Source organism: Chaetura pelagica, unplaced genomic scaffold, assembly GCF_000747805.2.
Source record: "Chaetura pelagica isolate M959 unplaced genomic scaffold, ChaPel_1.0 scaffold328, whole genome shotgun sequence".
Lineage (NCBI taxonomy): Eukaryota > Metazoa > Chordata > Aves > Apodiformes > Apodidae > Chaetura > Chaetura pelagica.
The window spans coordinates 913,209-931,746 of NW_009954216.1; the positions used below are offsets into that span (position 1 = coordinate 913,209).

The 18,538-nt window shown below is 40.6% G+C and overlaps 1 protein-coding gene across 1 annotated transcript; it reads left to right on the forward strand.

The window, feature by feature from the left end:
• The first annotated feature begins 665 nt into the window (after nucleotides 1-665).
• On the forward strand, nucleotides 666-3,616 carry LRRN1 (leucine rich repeat neuronal 1). The gene has a single exon (XM_010003349.1). The coding sequence runs from the start codon at nucleotides 894-896 to the stop codon at nucleotides 3,042-3,044; it is 2,151 nt and encodes a 716-aa protein (XP_010001651.1). The 5' UTR covers nucleotides 666-893; the 3' UTR covers nucleotides 3,045-3,616.
• The last annotated feature ends 14,922 nt before the right edge of the window (nucleotides 3,617-18,538 follow it).

Below are 18,538 nucleotides of genomic sequence, written 5' to 3' on the forward strand. Positions count from 1 at the left end.
ACTCTTGCATGAACAACATCAGGCTAAAAAGATAAAAATTGTGTGGTTTACACAATCACGTGGAATTGTGGTAAACAATTCACACATGGTACACAATGCAGTACAAACAGCTAAAATAAGGACAGTACACTCATTTAATCAAACTTACTGGTATTGTTTGGTGCTTAGCTGGATTAAATCTGTTATCTGGACCTGATTTGATTAACGTGGATGAATTTTGGCAAAGTTTGTATGCAGTTAGCTTGAAATTTAAACCCCAGCATCTTAACTCCTTGCACCTGAAATCCAAGCCTCAAGGACAGCTCTGTCTGAGATGGAGCTGCACCCACAAGCATGTCTCCATCTTCAGCATTTCTCAAGCCACTCAAACAAATATTGCAAAGTAAAACTGAAAGGAATCTGAAATTTTTCTGTTCAGGTGATTGCATAGATTGTTGCAATTACTTGGGAAATGTCAGAGAGTTTTCTCATGTAAATACCCAGTAAAAGAGTTCTGAACCCTGCAGAGCTTGACTGTACCAGATCAGGATTTCTCTGAAGAGAGATGAATGTTAAATAATTATTGGTTTAATACTTTTTTCTTTAAAGGATGGAAAAAATGTGGTAGTATATGAACTGTATATGAGATGAACATAACATATACCCTAATCTGTTTTCAGGAACATCTTCAGACACTGATTTGCAGAAGATTCTGGAATACAGAGGAGTAGCTGAAATTCTTCAGACCATTTCTTGTCTTCTCTAAACTCAGAAAATCATCTTTCACCTTCTGGATGTCCAAGCCTTTCACCTTAAACTTTTAAGTTTTATCTTTTCTGCCTGGTAACAAGTTACCCTCTCAGCCTGTTCTTATCTTAAGGGGCTGGGGGAACTGAACTCAGTAGCTGACCAGCATGGCAAAGGTTAGAGTTGTTCTAACTGTCTGCCAGTTGGTGCTAGAATTGTTAATGAATTCATTAACTGAGTCTTCCATACAGAGTAATGAATGTCCACAGCTTTGTGTATGTGAAATCAGGCCATGGTTTACACCACAGTCAACATACAGGGAAGCCACAACAGTTGACTGCAATGACCTTCGATTAACAAAAATCCCCAGCAATCTTTCTGGTGACACTCAAGTCCTTCTCTTACAAAGCAACAACATTGCAAAGACTACAGACGAACTCCAACAGCTCTTTAATTTAACAGAATTGGATTTTTCACAAAATAACTTCACAAGTATCAAAGATGTGGGGCTCTCAAACCTCACTCAACTTACTACTTTGCACTTGGAGGAAAACCAGATAACAGAGATGACTGACTACTGCTTGCAAGACCTTTGCAATCTTCAGGAGCTATATATAAATCACAACCAGATCAACAGCATATCTGCAAATGCATTCTCTGGCCTGAAGAATCTTTTAAGATTGCATCTCAACTCCAATAAATTAAAGGTTATTGACAGCCGGTGGTTTGATTCTACTCCTAACTTAGAGATTCTCATGATTGGAGAAAACCCAGTGATTGGAATACTAGATATGAATTTCAAACCACTCTCAAATTTAAGGAGTCTAGTTTTGGCAGGTATGTATCTCACAGACATTCCTGGCAATGCCTTAGTAGGCTTGGATAGCCTTGAAAGTCTTTCCTTCTATGACAACAAGTTGGTAAAAGTTCCTCAGCTTGCACTTGAGAAAGTTCCAAATTTAAAATTCCTGGATCTCAACAAAAATCCAATTCATAAAATTCAAGAAGGTGATTTTAAAAACATGCTCAGATTGAAGGAACTTGGAATCAATAATATGGGAGAACTCGTTTCTGTTGATAGGTATGCGCTGGACAACCTGCCTGAGCTTACAAAGCTTGAAGCCACCAACAATCCAAAGCTGTCTTACATACATCGTTTGGCATTTCGCAATGTTCCTGCCCTGGAGAGCCTGATGCTGAACAACAATGCCTTGAATGCAGTCTACCAAAAGACAGTGGAATCCCTTCCAAACCTGCGTGAGATCAGCATCCACAGTAACCCACTCAGGTGTGACTGTGTCACTCATTGGATCAACTCAAACAAAACTAATATCCGTTTCATGGAGCCTCTCTCCATGTTTTGTGCTATGCCTCCAGAGTACAGAGGACAGCAGGTGAAGGAAGTGTTAATACAGGATTCAAATGAACAGTGTCTTCCAATTATCTCCCGTGAGACCTTTCCAAATCACTTAAACCTGGACGTTGGCATGACAGTATTTTTAGATTGTCGGGCCATGGCAGAACCCGAGCCAGAAATTTACTGGGTCACTCCTCTGGGCAATAAAGTAACTGTTGAAAGTCTGTCTGACAAATACAAGCTGAGCAGTGAAGGCACCTTGGAAATCTCTAACATCCAGGTTGAAGACTCGGGGAGCTACACCTGTGTTGCTCAAAACGCAGAAGGGGCTGACACGAGGATCGCTACTCTCCGGGTGAACGGAACGCTTCTGGATGGTACCCAGGTCCTGAAAATCTATGTTAAACAAGCTGAATCCCATTCCATCTTGGTTTCTTGGAAAGTTAATGCCAACGTTATGACTTCCAATTTAAAATGGTCGTCAGCCACCATGAAGATTGACAACCCCCACATTACATACACTGCCCGGGTCCCGGTCGATGTACATGAATATAACCTCACACATTTACAGCCATCTACAGACTACGAGGTGTGTCTCACGGTGTCAAGTATCCATCTGCAAACACAGAAGTCCTGTGTTAACGTTACAACAAAAAATGCAGCTTTTGCTCTAGATATTTCAGACCAAGAAACCAGCACAGCCCTAGCAGCAGTAATGGGATCCATGTTTGCTGTCATCAGCCTGGCCTCCATTTCTGTTTATATTGCAAAACGATTTAAGAGAAAAAACTACCACCACTCATTGAAAAAATATATGCAAAAGACCTCTTCCATCCCACTCAATGAGCTCTACCCACCCCTTATTAATCTCTGGGAAGGTGACAGTGAAAAAGACAAGGATGGTTCTGCAGAGACCAAGCCAACCCAAGTCGACACATCCAGAAGCTATTACATGTGGTAACTCAGAGGATATTTTGCTTCTGGTAGTAAGGAGCACAAAGACTTTTTTGCTTTATTCTGCAAAAACGAGAAGTTGAAGACTTTTGTATTTTTGACTTTGCTAGTTTGTGGCAGAGCAGTGAGGACAGGTGGATATTTCAGAATTTTTTAGTATAGCGTATCGCAATTGTTGGACACACATGGCAGCTTCACCTAGCTTCCAATTCTTCTTTTTCTTTTCCTTTTTTTTCTTTTCCTTTTTTTTTTTTTTTAGTTATCGTGCTAAACTTCATGCTGTTCTAACTACAGTGCTGAATACAGTGAATGAGAGGCTGGGGTTCCCCTGGGGTTCAAAAGTAGCACCACCCCATCCTCCTGAAGCCATCAGCAGAGCGCAGGATCTCGCAAAGCTCACACACGGTTTTGAGACTGCATTGAAATAGGTTTGTAACGCTGGTCTGAGGACTCGTACACTGAGGAAAGGAGACCTGAAATGATGTTAGTTGACTGTACTGTAATGTTGTATCAACTGATTTGAATGTTTTTGACTTGGAATGATGAGTTTTACTTTTCCTCTTTATTTTTGTAGTAGTTGAGAAGGCTTAGGTAAAGCTAACAGGCAATAGAAACGTACATCCAGTTTTTTTAATGTAACAGACTAAATGTTAATTGCTCTCTTATTCTTTTTATTATATTTAGTAGACACTTTCAAAGCATACTAGAGTTTTGTTGTGTTTAAATCACCAACAGGTGGTGATTTAGTTTTGTTCTGATTTTTTTATTTTAGAAGTCATAATAATGTATTTGGTTTAGATATCACTAGTTTGACTGGTGATCATGTTTTCACATAAAATATATCCAAAATGATATATAAAAATATTGTGGTTTTTTCTCGATGGGATTATGTTTCAAAAAAAAGTTCCATTTTTTTAAAAAAAGCATTTATTTTAATAGCAGTGTTTTCTCTGCACTAGATGTAAAATACTGAAAATAATTTAGTCACAAAAATGTATGGGTACAGCTTTTTGACTAAGTCAGATGCAGAATCAAAACTGTTTGGCATAAGGTAAACAACAGAAATAATTTACCAAGTGTGTAACAAAACATCTGCCTTTTTCTATACATTCCTGTTTATATTTTGTTTATATATTATATTTAGCTGTCATTATGATCAGGTAGGACAAAAAAAACCCAGCTCAGTGCTACCAGACTGAAATAAAACTGTTGAATCCTGGCATATAATTAAAAATAAAAAGGGGGGGGGGGGGGGGGGGAATTGGATTAATAGTCCTTCAAAAGCAGAAATGAAGATAGCAAAAACTAACAAGACAGTAATAAGTTTGGGTCCAATACTGAGCTGTACTTTTTACAGGCTTAAAATTACCAGTATTAAGTATTTTACTGAATAAGTCAGATGTGTGAAAATTCAGAAAGTGGTGTTTCCATGTGTGCACTGGGAATAACATAAATGCCTAATTTGCAGTTGAACTCACAGAAGCTTTGTACAGTGTCTTTCCTGAATCCATGGCAGCTCTCCCAGGGGCTGCACAGGAGGCCCATGGAGGGTGGGTTTCTAGGGAAGAATGTGGTTGCAGTTACAACAGGTACCTAATCAGCAAGCACAGAATTTTTTACACTTTATGACCAGTATTAATGTGTGACTTTTTACATGTTTTTACATACCAGATACGTTGTTGGTAAGTAAAAGTTAATTGTTAAAATAATGGATGTGCCTGGGTTTGAGCTGGCTTGCAGTTTTTTAACTCACTAGCTTCTCAAAATATCAAAGACCCCTCCCAAAATTTACAAATAGCTTGAAGATTAGTTTTCCCCCTTCAGCCAACTGTCTCAAAATAAAAAAGTTACCTGCACAGTTTCGCTAATAAGCTGCTTTGGTGCAAAAATTTCATTACATCTCTTGGATACACGTCATGTTGATCTTGCACTTCAATGTGGAGCTGAGTGAAGGTATTAATTGTGCATTTAAATCAAGTACCTATGCTGCTGTATGCAATCTTTTATATGTTCAGGAGATCTCATCCATTTTTAATTACATGACAGTTAGATGTTGGGATTAGGCAAATGTTTTTTGATCATGGAGAAGTAGCATGGTGGAAGCATTTATTCATCACCTGCTCTTGTATTTGTTTCTAATGTTAATGGAAAATTTCCTCTTGCCTTCTCCAGAAAAGCTTCAGAGCAATAATTATCATCTTGTCTATACACTACTCTAACCTTAGAACTGCCTATTATTACAGCAGGCATAATGAATTAGAACTGAGATCCCTGTTGCAGTGAGGATTCACTCTACTTTTTCCAGAGAAAAGGACACAGTGAGGAAAAATTTGACATCAGAATTATGGCTTCTGATTTGTGTTACATCATCAAATCATCTTTAGAAAATAATTGAACATGTGTCAGATGGTGCAGAGCAAGCCTCTTTCTCCATCATCTCCTCAGCTCCCTGCAGCACTTGTACAGCTATACCATAAATACTCAGTAGCAAAGATCACACAAAGCCCACAGTGCTTTACCTGAGCATCCTGCCAAACTTATGGAATAGACCACTTTGGGCCCACCAGTCACCATAAGCTAATCAAGCTTGGGGCTGCCATCCAAAAGAGAGATCCTGCTCCTTGGCCCTACCTCCCATCCTTGACTACACACAACATTAACATCTCTCTGCCTTCTGAAAGTGCTCATATTGACCAGTCCCTGCTGGTGGAGGCAGAGCACACCCAGAACTCTGTGTGTGTGTGTGGCTGGGTTTGTTCACACCTGGCTATCCTGCAGCTCAGGTAGTTTCAGAAACAGAATGACAGGAACAAAGGAAGGTGGCAGGGATGCATGGCCAAGGAGCAGGACTGAGCAGCAATCAGCACTTCAACCAGCAATTGCCAAGAGGCTGGGGGGGTACAGGAAGTAAAACAATGTTCAACAGTTTCCTTTCCACTGGAGAAATAACAGGCCTTTTGTTCCCTGCAGGCCTATTTGGCAGTTTTATTTCATTTATCATTTTTCAGAGCAATGCTGTTACAGAACAGCAGGAGAAAATGGCCTTATGACAGCCATACACCTCTCCTGGATGTGCTGATTTGCAGGATTTCAGGGAAGCTGGTGTTGCTGGGAGACTTGGGCAGAGAGTCTCAGCTTACCTGAGAGCAGCTGTGCAGCAAGAAGCACCTCATTAATGGGGTATATTCTGCACACACAGCCCTCAGCGATCTATGTTTTCAGCCTTGTAATTTGACACCTTAGAATTCTGTACAGACCCCCTGGAAATTTAAAATTTTGCTAAGAAAAAAAGCAGGTAACGGATTAATCACATGTGGCATATAATCTGAGTAAATAACCTTCACCCTTGTGCTAGCAATTTTGTGCTTGCAGTTTATTGTGAGCAAAAATAAAAATACTCTACCTAATTGCCTTCAAAATGTATCTGTATCTACTTTTCACTGAGGACAGAAAAACATCCCCAGTTTGCTCAGAAGTAGAGACTGAGACTGGCCACTTTGCAAACAGCATGGGGAAAAAACATCATTATCTTTCATTTGGCTAACAGTTTAGAAATGCTGTGGTAGGGTATGCATTTCATACCCAACTAAACTTCCACAGTGTTACTTCCACTTGGTTGCCCAAGAATAAAATATTTCAGTCCCCTGAAGAGTAAATAGCTCACTCAAGTGTGGTATGTGGTACTCCAGCTAAATCCACTTCATTTCCTCACCTAAATCGCAATATCCTGGACTGAGGGTGTTTGCAGCCATGAGCCAAGACTCCCAGTGGATATGATCTTGGAATAAAGTGCACAAACACAGATACTTGCATAGAGCTTTGATCTGCCCTCCCACCCTGCCTCATGAATATGTACTCAGTTACTAAAAGAAGGTTATGAAAAGACCAGTAGTTGGACCACTGGTTTCATAAATGGGTTAAAACTGGAAATAGATCGGCAAATCTGAAAGCCAGTGAGAAGTGCATTGACTTGACCTGTTGCCACTGACAAGCTGGGATGTAAGCGATAAAAGGAGTACAAATGAGGCAACTCCTTTTGCTTTGTGCTGGCAACCTTGTAAACAAAACTGTGGACAAACCACTGCAATGGAAATTCCTGAAACTGAGTGGGATAAGCAGCTGGAGGCTATTTCAGCATCACATCCAATGCAACCTGCATGGGAACAGGACAGTGCACCTGGGGCATCTAATCATTGTACCACCCTGCAAAGCCTCACGACAGACACACACAGTGTGAGCCATGGTGGAAAAGCACACGGGCACCTGGGACAGGTGCTGGAGGAACTGTTTCACAAGCCACCCAACACACTAGGAGTAACTGTTTGTTACACTGTGATCCTGTTCCACCACCCACCACTGAAAGCAACGCCATGAATCTGCTGCAACCAGGATCTGCCTTCTCACGCTTCCCATGCCCACAGCACAAGTGCTGCAGCCCCAGCGCCCACAGCGACAGAACCCCCAACCAAAGGGCAAGGTGAAGGTGCTGCCATCAAACTTCTTCAGGAAAAGCCAGAGTGCCTGAGCTGGAGATACCAAACGCTGTTACACGTGGCCCTTGTTAAAACACTTGACACTGTGTCCCTGCAAAAAACAGACTACTGCTACCAAGTCCCCTGGATAGCATTTCTCAGCAGTGTCATACACAAGTGGTTTGTTTCCCCTGAACTGTCAAACCTTGTAATCTCCACCTTTTCTGCTCTTTCCAACTACTGCAATTTTTTATGTTTGAGAACTGTTATCCACCCACTCCCCTGTACATTTGCTCTGTATTCAGCCTTTCCCTGGTCTCATCCTGCTGCCCACCCTTCTGCCAGTCAAGGGCAAATCCTTACAGCCTCAGTCATCGTGACACCTTGTGAGATTACACTAAAGGACTTTAAATGTGTGTTTAACTTTGCAGCTACCTGTTTCCCTGCCAACCTTTCTCCCTTCACCTCATTCTTACCCTCTTTTTCTTTCAGCCATTTCCCTTCAGAGCCCTCAATTGCTGCTGAGTGTCAGTAAGAGCCAGATCAAGGATGCCGTTCCAGCAGCAGCGTTTTGTTTCTTTTCCACCCCGTGCCTCCCCATTTACTGCTAATGCACAGAACTTTTCCTTCCACTTAGCAAGCAAAACCCCTAAATGTCTTCCCATGTCTCTCTGCTCCAGTTCTCTTTGCCCTTATTCGTGAGCACATTATGACCCTCTTGGTTTTTTTCTACTGGTATGAAAGCAACAAAAGACGATTTCTTGCTAGTAAGGTAAAGGAGATTTACCATAAAATTTGTACTATTGTATTTATGTCAAGTAGACCAAAGGAATGCTGAATCATAATAAAAGAGACATAACAACAGTTTTTGAACTACACAAAAATAAATACTTCAGAAAAGCTGGAATTGATCATTAAGTACAATTTTCAAAAGTAACTAAAGGACTCAAGAGCTCACATCTCATTAACTTCAGTGGTACCTTAGGTGCAAAATCAAGAGAATATTTTTTCAAGTGCATCTGTAAGTATTAACTTCCCTTAAATTCTAAGCAGCTATGAAGAATTTTTTTTGTGGAATATTATAACATGGATTTTTTTTTTTTTTCAAAAATCACTTGAAACCATAATTTCTATCTCAGTTATGGGGGGGAGGGGATGCATTTTAAATCCTGTCATCCTCCATGGAGTTAGTTATTAGCAGTGATCTAATCAAGGTCTACATCCTTAAAAACTGCACTTCCAGGTTTCTGCTCACAACTGGAGTACAAGTTCTTGGCAGATTTTTTTAAACAATAGCCTTTCCTACTGCAGCCTATTCTGCTGGACTTGATCCCAAGCAAGAATTAATGTATATGTATAAAGATCAGGGTAGTGAAGGAAGGAGAAAGAGCACTGAATATCAACTGCTTCCAGTTTTGAACAAGATAATTTAATGTGAACAACCCCCAAGATTGCAGTATGTTTGAGGACTATGGGCAACCTAAAAATGCAGGTTATTGACAAACCCATTGCTCTCAAACATGAACAAGAGGAAGCATTCATAGCTAATCTTTTTGGTTTCAGGTATGAAATTACCCTTTCATCCTTCATATTCCATTTGGAGAGCTCTCTATAATAATAAATAAAAGGATTCTACATCCTACACAATTGCATGTTTGTCTTTCACTGCAAATGGAAGCACACCCAGAGCATACCAATGCCTGGCAAGCTGCTGCAGCCTGGGTTGGATGCTCCCAGGAAGAGGAGAAAGGAACAGCCCCAGTCCACCCCTCTGAGGTTTAGATGGTTCTACATGCAAGTGGCCACAAGCTGAGGCTGCCCAGCCACACACTTCTGCACGTTCAAGCCCACAGTAACACAGTGAGGATGTGTGTTTGCTAAAAGATACACAGTGTCACTTCTTTCTGTCAACAGACACCACAGTTTTTGTTGGGGTGGCTCTTAAGAGATCCATCCTGTGCCTGGTAACTGCTAAAATCACAGTAGTTTAAAATGAAGCAGTCATGCAAAGCAGTGCCTCAACTGAGCATTCCCACGAGAGGGAAGAGAACTTGCTCTTACCAGCAAACATCCTCAGCCTTTGCCTTTGTTGTCACATCACCCAAACAGAAGAACTACCCAATTTCCTCTGAATTTGATCAGGAGCACACTAATACAGCCAGACTATCCCCAGGGAATAGGGCTGGATGCAGCCACACTGCTCACAGCAAAGGCTGCACAGCATCTCTCTCCACACAGGACACTATGTCCAGTGGTGGGGAGAGGTCTGGTCATGAATGCCTTTGGTGTGGCACCCCCTCAGCCTCCAGCAAACCTGGATGTACCTGCTGCATCCATATGCCAGCACAATCCTTCACTGATGTTTTCCAGGGTCCAAGCACTCCCCCACACACACTAGGGAGCTCCAGTTCACTTCAGGAGTCAACTGCTCAGTATTTTGTCCTCTCCTTGCTGCTCCACAGAGCTCCCCAGTGCCTTATTTGCAGCAAACCATCCCTCATGGGGGCTGGTAAACACTGCAAACACACAACTGGATTCAGCTTCAAAATATTACTGCAGGAAAAGGAGATCTAGCTAAGTAGATTAAGGGCAAGAGGTTTGGGTGCCTAATTTTATTTCTCTGGACACTGAGTTTTCCAGAGTATTTAGTGTTCAAACACAGCTGCCATGACACCTCTGTGTAGCCAATGAGGAAGATATAATTCATACTGTTGATAAATAAAGACCAAGTTTTTCTGACTTGCCTCACATCCTAGAGGATCCATTTCTAGAGATAACCATTCACTTGCCTGAAACTTCACAACACCTTTGTCTCATACTCCAGCTCCTTTCCCTGCCCACCTCTCAGCTTTGAGACATGGAGGCCCAGCTGCCAGGAGAGCAGCCACTTTTCCATCCGGGCTTGATTTCTACCTCAGGCAGGTTACACGGAACAAACCCACCTGAAAAAGTTGTGGTTGGTGCTGTAACAGGATGATCACATACAAAATGCATGCTCTGGTGAATGGTGGAGAAACAACGTTCACAGGCTGCCACTACCATGGTCTTCCAGTGCAACTTTGATAATTTAAGAATTCTCCTTTTTTTGTTTGATTTCTGTGTACTACATGATTTATATATATATAATGGTATCTTAAAAATTGCTTAACAGACTTTACATCCGTATCAGTACTGACAGGAATCAGAGCAGAACTGAGACATCCATGCATGTGTGGAAGCTGATGCAGGTCCTGCTGACACCAGACAAACACTGAAGAGAGGTGCGGCACTGCTCAGCAGGATTCACAGACAAAGGTGGCAGAAAACCAGCAACATGCAGCAATGCTAGGTTCTGGACTTCACAAGAATGTTTTAGGGACCACATTTAATATTCCCCACTCTGGCATGAATAAATTTATTACTGACCATTTCTGATCATCTCATTGGTTTGATTCATACCACCAGTTTGGCAAACTTCTGCCAGTTTGTGTAGGAAAGAGAGCTGAACCCCAGAACTGAGTTCCAGGAGACTGTGTCATCAGCTATCTGAACTGCAGACTAAACCATAGCCCAATATTCTGCTGATCAAAATACAGAAGGAGGAAAATCACAGGATGAGCATCTGCACAGCCTCATATCTGTAGAATTATTGAACAATGCTGAGTTTGAGAGTGAAGCCCAGGAGAGCACACAGCTGTTCCTCCCCCATTCCCACACTGCTACTGAAGAGGGAGCAGAAACATTAGACACAGCAACTTTTAAAGATTGACCTAAACTTATCTTGGGGAACAATTAAACAAAGGTGCAGATGTTTAAGTGCGTTGCTGAACAGCACTTCCAACGAGCTTCTTCAATGGCAAGAGCTATTTAAGGCCATTTACAAGCCCCTAAACAGCAGATTAAAATTGGTTTTGTGGAAAATGATGCCGTTAGCAGTTATTGTACTGCTCCCTATCCTCCCCCAGTGTGAAGTTTTGCTGTCACACATCACATGGGACTAATGTTAGAGAAGTGGTTTCTGTGGCTTCCAAGTACTTTCATGTCAAGGCTGAAGCTGAGAGTGGCAGTATGAACATTCAAGGTTATTAGATGCAATGAACACTTTCTGAACTAAATTTATCAGAAAAGGCTGGGAGAGTTATGCTCCAGCTTCAGTTATATTTTAATGGAGTTTGGACACCTAATTTCCTTTGGAACAATTTGAAAATCCCATCTTGAAAGAGTTTTCAGTTAGTTTGCTTTCCCCAGTGATTCATTCTCCTTCATGTAATTGCAGGAATGGAGCTTACACAAGGTCTCAGATCCTTATCTTCTTCAAGTCAACAGGAGCTGTACTACTTCTATAGGAAGCAGTTCATTTCCTTAGCCTTCTTGAACTGTCTTTGAGAATTTATACAGGAGACTGCCTTGATAGACAGAGACTAGGGAAAACACAGCAGGAAATGTAAAAACAAAGACGTTACAAACCATCTACAAGTGCACATTATTTCTTTCTAATCCTTTCCTGTTCTCTCCTGTTTCTTTCTTCCCTTTTCCAAATTTTAACAAAACTTTATTATATTTTTCCTGGGATGACCCACTACCTAGTGCCTAAGCTGATCTTTGGCTAGCAAGTTGAAACAAAAAGCTAAATAAAAACCTTATCCATACTTGACTATTGCCAACAGCCCTTTTGTTACTGTAATTTCAGTAAAAATTCATACTCTGAACAAAGAAATTCTAGAGAAGCATTCTGGTAAGTCTCAGGCAAAGGTTGTGTGAACAACTTTTTTGTATCATTCCCTAATTCTGTTCATCATCTCATTTCCTCTGATCAAAACATATTTTTACTGGGCAGCTGCTGCACATTGACTCTGATTCCCTGCAAACAACAGCAGCTAATTCCATTTCACAGCGAACTCAGCCATGGTGAGTGTCAGGCTAGAGGCACAGCTCTGTCCCTCCTCACCCTGTTGTGCTGGGAGAACTGGTACCTTGTCTCTATTAAAGACCTGCAGCAGGACAAACACTCTTGTTATCCCAGCATAAAGAACATAACTTTCTGTCAACAGATGCAAGGAGCCTTTCTCTCTTCTGATATTGAGATCAGACCCACTTCACAAAGCTCCCACTTGATTCTGTACTCACGCTTACCCAGTAAGCAAACAGAAGCCTAACAGTACAGGTCAAATGACCAGCACCTAAAAAAAAACCAACATGCTTTGACCATCTGCCTACAGCCAATCATCAAAAAGCTATCTAATAATTCAAATCATATGCAAAACAAGACCATTCTAGTATTCAATATCAAGTTTTCTTACCTATATAGTGTTGTCTGCCTAGAAACTATCAGAATTTGGTGGCAGAGGCCCCTGAATAAGTTGTCTTAAAGGGTTAATAGCATTTTGGGTCTCCTTATCTAAAAGGTCCTGATATTCTCCAACACCTTTAAGCCAAAGTGTTTCTTTACTTTCTTCAGCTGCACCTACTTTTCCATGACCCCAGAGGCACGCATGAGAGCTTCTTGTCCTTCTGAAGCTCCTAAAACCACAACTATTTACTGTTTTCAGAGCACAAGCTCAGTTCTGCTGGAAACCATCTCCATTCTTCTTTTGAAGAGAGACAGGCAAGACGTCCCAAGTCTCATTTCCTCAAAAAGAAGAGCTGCTTCATTTTCTTATCCCTTAATGTTCTGAGCGTGGAAAAATAGTTTACACATAAAATCATTAATCTTAATATTTTTCAAATAGTTACGTGCAATTGTTCTAACCTCTGCCACAAAGGAAAGCAATAGCTGTCAAGGAATAAAAGGGCAAATAAATCCTTAACAATTCATCCAGAAGATGAAGTTGGAAAAACCTTCAGCCTCTCAATCTTTAGCAAGTGCATACATGTCCCTGATCTACTCCAACTACATTGAGCTAAACAGATTTCTTATCATTTTATTTGAAGGGCTAACTGATTGATAGATTGGGGGCATGAGCTCATATTATTAACAATCTGAAGTTCTGCCGGTGAAGAACCACGGCCATCGTGTAACAACCACTGCCTCTCTATTCCATAGAAATTGAATTTTCCAAGCAGACAAGGCAAATAGGCTCAGTGCAGATGGAAAGAGAGGAGACAGGCTGCTATTAGGGAGTAAAACTGCATCTTCTGAAGAAAAATTAGTGACAAATTCCAGGTTAATTAAATACAGGAATAAGTCAGTAACACAGTGATGTGGAAAAATGACAATGCTTTTGCTGAAGGATCTTAGACAATGAGCTCTACCCCTGTGGATGTAAAGTGATTGCATCACTACTCCCCTGTGTTTCAAATCCCAAAGCAGCCTCTGCTGTGCCCTTCTCTTCCATCTTATACCTCGAGCATAGAACAAGGTGTGTGACAAGATCTTCCAGGGTCTTCTTCCCTCACTGTCTGCAGGTGCCCTTGGCAGTGACACACAGCCCCTGGCTCGAGCTCTGGGAGCGACAGTTTGCTTTGGGTAACTCATGCCACAGCATGTTGTTCAGGGGGAGACATTAGGCTGAACGAAGCACTTCTGTGGGCCATGTCCTGGAGAAGTAGTTATGGGAAGATTCCTTCATTCATAGGCAGAAAGGCAAAAGAGAACACCAAGCATTCTAACCTGATACACAGTAGCACCAAACTTAATCTTCTTTTCCCCTGTGCCAATAGCTCTAATTCAATTCTCTTTGAATCATGTCATTTAAAGTCTCCTGGCTTGACCAGAAGATACCAAGAAACAGAGAATTTCCTACACTCCTTGGTAATTTGTTTCAGTTATAAATCATTAAAACTTGCTTCTTGATTAAATTATAGTGGCTTGAACTGCAGCCACGCTGTGTACTGAACTAGACTGTTCTCCTCCAGATCAGAGCCCATCAGTATCCAACACTCTCCCCTGTGCAGACAGTCACATACTGCAGTTGAATCACATCTCTATCTTTTTGTTAAATCAGACAGATTATGTTCTTCAATGGTTTTCCCTCCCCAGTGCTCACTTCTTTCTTTAATCTCTCAGATAAGTAATAGGCACACAAACAAAAGACAACACTGATTTCAGTCATTTTCTACTGAGGATTTGCCACTTTCTATAGAGACAGAGTTTTGGGACAAAACATCATATTTTCATGGTGAAGTTTATACAACATGACATGCTCCCCAGCAAAACCAATTAATACTGACAGGGTTTGGTAATGCTATCTAAATTGGTCAATGGACAAGGGAAACAATCTCCTTGTCTATGTACCAATAAAGATGTGAACAGGAGAGTGTTTCTGCCTGAATTCACCATTCCAGAATAATGAGCTACTGATGAGACATTTCCTGTAGTAAATTCTGAATGTGCAGAAACTACATCTCTAAGCAGTGTAATTCTTTGAAGATTCAGTGCATGCCACATCTATTAGAGACAGGATCACCAAAAAAATTCAATGCAGATACTGACCTAGGTCTTGGCACTGGCCTGCAGACACCTGCCTGTGCAGAGCAAGAGGGAGGAGCCACATTTCTGTGACTAAGGTGTGTAACAAAGACCACTTAGTCTGGTGGCTTGGCACGTCACAGCAAGGGTTAGGAAGACAAATGGAACAACAGAAGGCTCAGGAGCTATCAAAAACATGTTTACTGAGCCTCTGATCCTGGAATTTATCACATATGAGGATTAAGGGGGGGTTCTCACAAGAGCAGACTCAAGAATAAATGACTGGCCTAATTCTGGTCCCCTTGCATTCATAGCCAACAGAATTGAAGACATCTAAAAGCTTTTAAAATGCCATTAATGTAGTAGTATTATTTAAAGGTTAAAAAAAAAACAAAAACAACAATGCTCTATATAGTATAATCCCTTACGTATACACCCTGATACATCTTGAAAATACCAGAGTGCTCGGGAAAGACTGCTAGAAAATGCTGTGCATTGGTACAAAGAACTTCAGAGACAAAAACAGTTATGGAAAAAGAACAGCATGTGATGGTGACTAGAAACAACCAGCATGAGCTCTCAGGAAGATGAGGAATTTCAGCAACCCACATCTAGCCCTGCATGTGTACCTGGACTCCTCTGCAGTTTTGATCCCCAAAGCAAAAAATACAGAGGCAAATTTGAAACTCTTTCTTGTAAAGAAAGGGAACCAAAACAAGCAAAGGAGTAGAGAATATTATTAGAAAGAACAGTAAGGAAAGGGAATGTATTCAGGCCAAAGGCATCCCAGGGGGGTTGTGTTAGTTACCAAGACTAACATCACAGGGGAGGAAAAGGTGCAATTTATTCTGGGCATCAAAAGCAAACTGAAGAACAGATTAATATATATTCATGGAACCTAGGGCAAGAAGGGCTAGGACATTCTTGTCTGTCTTCCCACACAGCAGCAGGCATGGATTTCAGCCACTGTATCAAGTTCAAATAAGTACACTTAAACAAGGCTGGAAGAAACTTTAGAAAGACAGAAAACCTGAATTAGAAAGTACATGTGATAGAGGAACACTGGTCCTTGGAAAAACAGATCCAGTCACATGGGTTTTTTAATGTCCATCAGTAATAACTCTCATTTGTAATTTGAATTTTCCTAAGTTTCTCTAATGTTCAGCCTTTCATTAACACAAATTGACCATGACAAAGCCATGGTGGAACAGGCTGCACACGTGGATGTGCAGAATACCAACACGTTTGCTACAGCTTAAGCAAACATCCACCAAAGTGTAAAATCATGCTGATGTCAGCTCTGCTGGGACAGCATCTACTCTAATGTGGCACCTCATTAGAATCAGCAACTGTGCAATTAACTCCTTACTCATACACGATTTGCACTGTGACAATGTACAGTTTTGCTTAAATAAAGATTTTAGTGTTTGACTTGCAAGTTATACATGCCATGGAAACATGGCTGATGACTGATGAGATCCTTTCTGCTTTAATTGCAATTCTACACAGGAAGATGGTGTTCTCCCATGCAAAATAGTAATAAATCACATATACGTATTCCTGTCATGTGAGGAAGGAGGAAAAGTGCTCTCAGTACAATAATACTGCTTTGACTTTGCATATTTTTCTTCCTCTCCTCTCTGGTATGTGCCACTTACACTGTGACAGAATGGAAGAGAAAAATGTAGAAAGTTGGCATGTTTGCTTATTAAACAGCACTTGCAGAAATGAGAATGACAGCATGAGCCACCAACTGATCTACAGAAAATGATAAGCATTCATTCCTTCACTTTTCTAGCCTTATTCATCCCACCTTTCTATTACATGACTGAGACCCAAGTGAAGAGACACAGCTCTGTGTCTGCCAGATGCTGAGCATGGTCTGTGCTCTAAAGAGCTGGAGAGGGAAATAACGGCACAGACAAACGAGGCAGAAAGAAAACTGGAAACCACCATCCCAAACCCCAGAGAAATTCAAAGTTATATATAAAAATTAAAAATAAAATATTAACAATATAATTACAAAAAATAGTTGAATAAAATTTAACAATATCCTTCATGTGTATATTAAAGTATATAAATATGGAGGAGGAAGAAAAAATAATGTTGACTTCAGAGAAGCAGGGAGAACCTGCCTCTCTGTTCCCAGTCCCTCCCAGTTGCTGTGGGGTTCCCTGAACTCTCCAGGACTGCCCAAAACTGAGCCTACTGAAGCAGCTGCTGCATCAGGACTGACCACCATGAAAGACAAGATGCTAGATGGATCATGAGCCATTTCTCCCACAGCAAAGTCATTTGTTCCTATAATCTATAAAGTGTTTTAGAAATGCTGAGTGCCACATTTTTCTGTGAAGCCCTGACAGAACTATTTACAGGGGATCCATAACATTTTGTAAAGACATCTACTGACATTATCCACACACCTTCCATAAAATTGCTTGCCTATTAAATCTCTCCCCAGAGGAAGAAAAAATTACCTTTGCCACAGCCTTTTTTTATTGGCTACAAAGGTCCCTGCTTTCAGCTAAATCTATGCAGAAGAAAAGTCTCTCCACACCCTAGGATACACTCCTGGTAGTCCTCAGTCCATTACCTGATGTTATTTCATGTGATGGTAACATCTGCACTCTCAGAGCTTTGAGGTGCTGAGGAGGCTCAGGAAGATTTCCTGTTCATTGTGCTGATACTTGTGGGTGTGCAGAATGACAAAAGAGCAGGACTTTGCTAAAGTTTATTATATACACATCACAGAAAATAGTAACATAAATGTTGTATCATGTGTATTTTGTATTTTTTACTTATACAGCTTAGTACTAGATGCACAAGCTATATATAGAACTGTATACTTATATACACACATACATATATATAGACATACAGTGTTACAGGATAGATAATCAGGGTATTACTACAAGTTTAATTTAATGGACAGCTTAGGCAAAGACAAAGCAGTCACCAAAGGAGAGGCAGACACTAGGGCACAGGCAGCTGTGGCAGTGTCTTCAAATTTTTAATGATCAATGGGTCGAAAACTCCACAATCTGAGAAGACAAGCAGCTCTTTATATACCTATATTCATCTCTGTGTGTAGACTCTAAGCATCACACACACACAAATTAAAGATCATATTGCTGTTCCTGTACAAGCTTTCTGTGCAATATTTTAATAAGATTTTCTGTTAAGTAACATCTAAAAATCACAAGAAAAACAAAACATTATGTAACGAGTTGGCATTTTACAAAAAGCCCTAGAATAAATGTATAAATATCATTAAGCTTCAGTGCCCTAGGTACAAATTGACTTTTTATTAAAAAAAAAAAATCCATTACAATTACACAGGAAAACAGGGATCAAAAATGAGCCTATGCTAGAACTGAGACATATAATAGCCAGGATTTTACTTATCTGGAAATCACATCAGTGATTAACATCTCCTGGAGACAAATGACCAGTAAACTCCCTGCTGGAGGGAGTAGTAAACTTTCATTATACCACTTACAAGAGATTTACCTACACCAAAAATGAAAATAAAATTCATCCTCATAAATGTATAAGTAAAATGCCCCTAGAGATAAATAAAATATGTACAAAAATTACTGCTGAACACCAATATTTGGAACATTACACTGACACAAAGGAATT

What these genes read in the sequence shown, in the direction of transcription:
- LRRN1 (XM_010003349.1), top strand. Translation starts at nt 894, where the DNA reads ATGGCAAAGGTTAGAGTTGTTCTAACTGTCTGCCAGTTGGTGCTAGAA.